Below are 6,000 nucleotides of genomic sequence, written 5' to 3' on the forward strand. Positions count from 1 at the left end.
AAGGTAATTCCCCAAACGCATCCCGCAACCTTGCCTTGTCCCCTGGCATGTGTCCCTGGTGAGTGTACGTGTCTGCCTGTGCCAGGCGCTTGTGAAATGGCAAGGAGTGGGCTGTCACAGCTCTGCAGCCCGTCCCAGACCTCCCTGCAGGCAAAAATGGACCCATCCTAACAGAGAGAACAGCAATACTCGGGTACCTGCCTGGTCTCTGCTCCATCCCCACACAGACCATCCCCAGCATCTGCCCTGCTCGGTCGCTGGGTCCTTCCTCCCCCTTTGGAAGAAGTTGTGCCTGCGCCAGACTGGGGAGCAGCAGAGCCTGTGCTCCAAGCACCCACTGGGCTGGCCTCCCGAGCAGGGGGATGCCACACGGCTGGGTGGGCGCTCGGGGCAGCATCCCAGCCCCCTCTGGCGGGGGCAGAGCCCCCCGGGAGGGATGCCCAGCCCCCGGGCCCTGCTCTGAGCCCTACCGGGTGTGTTTGCTTGGCAGCAGGAGCGGAGCAAACCCGCTGCTGTGAGCAAACAAACACGAGCCAGGCAAACAGCAGCGAAGAAAACACCCCGCGAAGACGGTGTGGGTGAAACTCTGGGCACCAGCAGGGCAAGGGCTCTGACAATGATTAAACTGGCCAACCCAGATTTCCCGGCAAGGCAGCGCTGGGCTGGGACCCGGTGGTTCATATTATGCAAATCACCTGGATCTGGGAGCATGAACGTTTCAGGCTGGAATTCCCCTCGGGCCGCCAGATCGCATTACCCGCCTGCTCTATAAAAGAGGAGACTGGGGCAGGGCTTGCCCATCAGCACCAGCCTCCCCGGGCCCATGAGCAGTGGCTAGTGGCCGGGCAGGCTGTGCTCCGTCTTTCCTCGCTGCTCTCTGGATTAGCTGCCCCTCCCAGGATTGCCATCACAGAAGGTACCAAAGCTTTTTCGTCCGGGGCCTGTTGATGTTCCTGAGCCCAGCACGGCTGCTTTGCTTCCCTCCCTGTGTATCTTCGCTCTCACCAGGGGGATGCACTTGGTCTTTTCTCGCTGCACGCCTGTTCTCCCAGCACCTCTGCCAGCCCTTCCAGGGGGCCAGTGAGACGGCAGTCTGGAGGGGCGCCCCCCCTCCGGCCCCCAGCTTTTGTCAAGCAAACAGCAAGATTTGGCTCTTCCATGAGGGCCTGGCAGGGGCTTGTCTCCTCCTGGCTGCACAGTTTCTGGGATGTGCTTCTTGCAACTGGTTGAGAAGGACTGGAGCTGCCAACACCGGCGTCCCTGCAGCAGGCTGTGCCAGCCCCAGCACTGCTGTGCTGTGGGCTTGGGGGATGCTCTCAGTGGCTGAGTGCCCTGCGGCGCCCGGCCCCACGGAGGGGCTGTGCAACACCATTCTCTGCAAGCCACCTGCTCACTGTCCCTTTGTGTTGGCTGCCAGTGGGGCTGGTGAGGCTGGGCTGCTGGGGACTGGGCTGTTCTGCAAGCACTGTGATGCTGTGTCCCCAGTTTGCTTCAGCTCAGCCTCCCTCACTCCTGGCCCCTGGGGCGGTGGTGAGTCAAGCGGGTGCTGGGTGGGTGTTTCTGCAGAAGTGAACTGAGAGGTGATGATGGGTGGAGGGAGGGAAAGCCCAGCCTCACCCAGCCTAGTCCCAGAGATGCTGCAGGCTCAAGCGCCCCCCACCCACATCCCCGGGGCCCGGGCTCACTGTCATCTCTCAGCACAGAGCTTGATGGCGGGATCTTGCGAGATCAGCAACATCTTCTCTAACTACATCAGCGCCATGTACCAGCCAGAAGAAGTGCAGCCGACCCTGAACATGCTGGGACACCTTGAGGACGACAGCACCCTGGGGCTGAGCCTCCCCGCCAGCCAGCCCCCAGCGCAGAGCACAGGTAGGATTGGGGGTGCGGTGGTGACTGCTCAGGGAAGTCAGTGCGCAAGGCAGCAGCCAGGCAGTGCAGCTGGCTTGGAAGAGCATTGCAAGGTCCTGGACCCACTGGGGCAGGTCAACAGCTTGCACCATGCCTCAGTTTCCCCGAGGGTGTGTTGGCTAAAAGGTTGCTGGAGACCCTGGGTGGAACAAGGTGCGGCTTCTTGGAGCGTATCAGCTGCAAATGGAAGATGAGGGACCCCTTGACCTCTTCCCGCAGCACATCCCAGGGAATGGGCTGCCAAGGATCACCAGGAGAGCAGTTTGGAAGTGCAGTCCTGGTGCCAGGGGTCTCACTCTGCCAGTGGGACCATCATGGGATGGCCCTGGTGGAGGCACGGGGAACACACCGGTAGAGCAGGGCGGATGCCACCATGTATGGGACGAATGACACCGAAAGTGTGCCACACTGCGCTGGCACAGCTGCCCTGCCCCTGAGCCCTGCTCTCTGTCTCTTGCAGACAAGCCGGAGTGGTTCAGTGAGCTCCCATACTTCTGGACCAAGGTGCAGGTGCTGGAGTGGATCAGCTACCATGTGGAGAAGAACAAGTATGATGCCAGCTCCATTGACTTCTCCTGCTGCAACATGGACGGGCATGCTCTCTGTCACTGCACCAGGGACCAGATGCGCCTCATCTTTGGGCCCCTGGGGGATGAGCTCTATGACCGCCTGCATGAGATCAGTGAGTGTCCCGATGTCCTCTTTGTCTCCAGGCCTGGCAGCTTGAAGCTTGAGGCCAAGACCCCCTACCAGCCCATGACCCCATGCTTCCAGGGCACTGCGGAGGCTGCCCAGGAGAGGCTGCACTGGGGAGACTGCACAGAGGGATGTGGGGGTACAGACCAGAGTCCAGGCAGGGCTGGGCTCAGCTCCCAGTGTGCACCATTCCCCTCCATACTGAACAAGCATCACTAATGTCAGTCCCCCCCACCCCTGCAGCATCCGATGAGCTGAACTGGATCATTGATTTGCTGGAAAAAGAAGATGCAACTTCCCAAGAGACATTCCTGGACTCCAGCCACCTGGGTAAGAGAGGGGCTCCAGCCAAGCCTTTTCTCCAGGGACCATGTGCTGGTGCAGGCAGGGCTAACCTCTTCCCTTCTCTGCCCCTTCCAGAGCTGGGAAATTCATATGCCAAGGACTTCCTTGAGGACATGAAGCCCACAAACCCTTTCCTATCCACAGACTTCACCTGCTTACCTGGTGCCATGTCCCCAGGCAGTTCCGATGTCTCAGGTTGGTGTTTTGCCCTGTGACAAACTCCCTTTGCTTGTGTTGATCTGGGAGATCAGCGAGGAACTGTCCCACCACCAAGGGCAGGTTTCGGTCTTGCACCAGACTGCCTGGGGCAGGGGTGTCACTGGGGGGAACCCCTGTGAAAGCATCTCCAGATGCCAGCAGCTGGTGGTCTGAGCCCTGTCCCTTTGCCTCTTAGGGCCTGCAGTGTCCCACAGCCCCAACTCCCAGGACTCCGGTGGAAGTGACCTCGACCTCGACCCCGCAGAAGCAAAGCTCTTCCCTGAAGGTGAGTTGTTTGCTTCCCACCAGGAGCTGGGAAAGGAGGGCTTGCTCCTGGGCAGTTCCAGCAACTGCAGAGAACATCCCATCTGGCAGTGGTTTAGGGATAACACCTGAACATCCATCCCCACACTGGGAAGGAGGGAGGGAGCTGGTTTTCTGTGTACCATGGGTCTGTTTCCTTCTGTTGAGCATGGTAATGGTGCAGGCTCTGGGGCAGAGCTGGGGTAGCCAGGGCAGTGAGCTTGGTGGGAAGGGGTAGGTGGTAGGGTGAAGGCTGCAGCCAGAGATCCTGGGCACTGAAAGCTGTGTTCAGTATTGATCCCAGCTGGTGATGATACTGGGGACATTGGGGATGCAAGGAAGCAGCAAGGTTTGGGGAATAAACAGCGTGCTGCCCTAAGTATGGTGGAGTGGATGAAGGTGGGATGAGGCTGGAGGGAATTGGGAGACCTCGCTGTCAGGTGGATGGTTCCCTTGTACTTGGGCCTAAAAAGAGGGTGCAGCCCCTGATCTCTTCCCCTGCCCCAACCAGCTCGCCCCTGTGCTTCTGCTTCTGAGGACAACATCTCTGTGCCCAGGGAGAGGGGAGCTGCAACCCAGCAGGCTCTGCACTGAGTAACATGTCCCCTTGTCCATGTGCACAGATGGCTTTGCAGGGAGCAAGAAAGGGGACAGCAAACACGGCAAGCGGAAACGGGGACGGCCCCGAAAACTCAGCAAGGAGAGCAGAGACTGCCTGGAGAGCCGGAAGAGCAAGCACTGTACGTGGACCCTCCAGCCAGGAGCGTGGACTGCCTCCCCCAGCTTGGTTCCATGAGGGGGAAATGGGAGGAAGGGCCACATCCACTGGCCATGCCCCTTGGCAGGGGGGTTTAGGGAGATCCAAAGTGCAGGGACCTGCGTCATCTTCCATGATATACAACTTGCTCTCCTCTTCCAGCCCCAAGAGGTACCCATCTGTGGGAGTTCATCCGGGACATCCTGATCCACCCCGAGCTGAACGAGGGGCTGATGAAGTGGGAGGACCGACGGGAGGGTGTCTTCAAGTTCCTGCGCTCAGAGGCAGTTGCTCAGCTCTGGGGCCAGAAGAAGAAAAACAGCAGCATGACCTACGAGAAGCTGAGCCGAGCCATGCGGTGAGTTCCCTCCCCTGTCCCCAGAGGGGATCTGACCCACAGGGCTGGGTCAGACCCACCAGGGCTCAGCCTTGATCCCCCACAGCAGCTCCCCAGCACATGGGACTGCATCCAGAGCCCTGATTCTACCTCCCTCTCCTCCAGATATTACTACAAACGAGAGATTCTGGAGAGAGTCGATGGGAGACGGCTGGTGTACAAGTTTGGGAAGAACTCCAGCGGCTGGAAGGAGGAGGAGGTGCTCAACAGGAACAAGGAGCTGTAGGAGTACTGGATGAGCCGGGGACTGACAAGCCCCTCAAGGCCAGCCCCAAGCTGGGCTCCTTGGCAGGAAACTTTGCCTGCAGCTGTATGTGGAAGCTGCTGCCCTGTGCAGTGTGTGAAACTCTGACCCTTACCTGGGCACACTGGTGACTGCTGGCACTGAGCTGTTTAAAGCTAATATTTTGGCTCCAGTAGGTTGCTTTAAACTATTGTTTCCCTCCTTGGATTTGTACATCCGACTGGAGTCACAGTGACTTTGGCTGTTTCAAAGCCTGGACAAACGCAAAGGGGAAGAGAAGTTCAGCTGGCAGCTGGCACCACAGTGAGAGCCCAGTGGGTCTCCTGCTGTCACCCACCTCCTGCCCAGGCAGAGAGGCGGCACCACCATCTCACCTATGATCAGACAGACCTTGTCCCAGCTACGGGGTCCTCCCCCATTCCTGCTTGCACCGTGCTGAAGGTGCCCACCGTCCTGTTTGCTCTGTGTGGGATGGGTGAGGCCCGCACTGTGCAGCAGCTTCTCAGTTTGGTACCTACTGAGAGAAGATGGGAACATTGTGGAGCTTCACCTAGCCCTGGAGAACCCTCAGTGGGAGGAGGACTGGGGACAGCAGGGCTGCTCTGCATTTCCAGCCCAGATGCCTTTTCCCCAAAAGTAGCTTCTAATTTATGTAAGACTTAAAAAAAAAAACACAGAATGAATGTACAGATATATTTTTTCATGAGTAAGATGTTCCCGTGTGAGAGTGTGCGTTGAAGGGCATGCATGTGTCTTGTGGCAGGTGGTGTTGCTCAGCTGGACTGAAGCAATGTCATGGGGGCACAGACTGGCTCTGTGTCAGCCACAGGAGCAGGATGCCAGCCCAGCCAGGCACCCAGCATGTCCATGTGCTTTCCTCCTTTTCAAATGGGAACATAAGAGGAATAAATTGTTGTTTGGTTGGGTTTTTGTACCTCCTGTCGTTTTGCTTGTTTTTCTTAAAGACATGGTGGGGACCAGACTCATGTTACCTGGGAAGTCCTATTGTATGAACCCCATCTGCCACCATCCCTCCTGCCTGCTGTGGCCTGGACTTGCCTGGTCATCCTGGCACACAGTCACAGGATCTTCCTTTGGGTGAGGTGCGTTGTTTGTCCCTGGGCTGGTGGGAGAGAGTTCTGGCGGCCT

The 6,000-nt window shown here is 58.4% G+C and overlaps 1 protein-coding gene across 2 annotated transcripts; it reads left to right on the forward strand.

Annotated features, from left to right (window-relative positions):
* Window positions 1-809: 809 nt before the first annotated feature.
* On the forward strand, window positions 810-5,785 carry ELF3 (E74 like ETS transcription factor 3). 2 transcript variants are annotated; one of them, XM_033001989.1, is made up of 9 exons: window positions 810-916; window positions 1,699-1,872; window positions 2,372-2,593; window positions 2,851-2,937; window positions 3,028-3,147; window positions 3,347-3,436; window positions 4,077-4,193; window positions 4,373-4,568; window positions 4,713-5,785. In XM_033001989.1, the coding sequence occupies exons 2-9, from the start codon at window positions 1,710-1,712 to the stop codon at window positions 4,831-4,833; spliced, it is 1,116 nt and encodes a 371-aa protein (XP_032857880.1). In that variant the 5' UTR covers window positions 810-916; window positions 1,699-1,709; the 3' UTR covers window positions 4,834-5,785. The 2 variants fall into 2 exon arrangements, with proteins under 2 accessions (XP_032857880.1, XP_009965180.2); XM_009966878.2 differs by having other exon boundaries at window positions 1,704-1,872.
* Window positions 5,786-6,000: the final 215 nt, after the last annotated feature.

The sequence above is a fragment of the Tyto alba genome, unplaced genomic scaffold (genome assembly GCF_018691265.1).
Source record: "Tyto alba isolate M040663 unplaced genomic scaffold, T.alba_DEE_v4.0 Super-Scaffold_30, whole genome shotgun sequence".
Classification (NCBI taxonomy): Eukaryota; Metazoa; Chordata; class Aves; order Strigiformes; family Tytonidae; genus Tyto; species Tyto alba.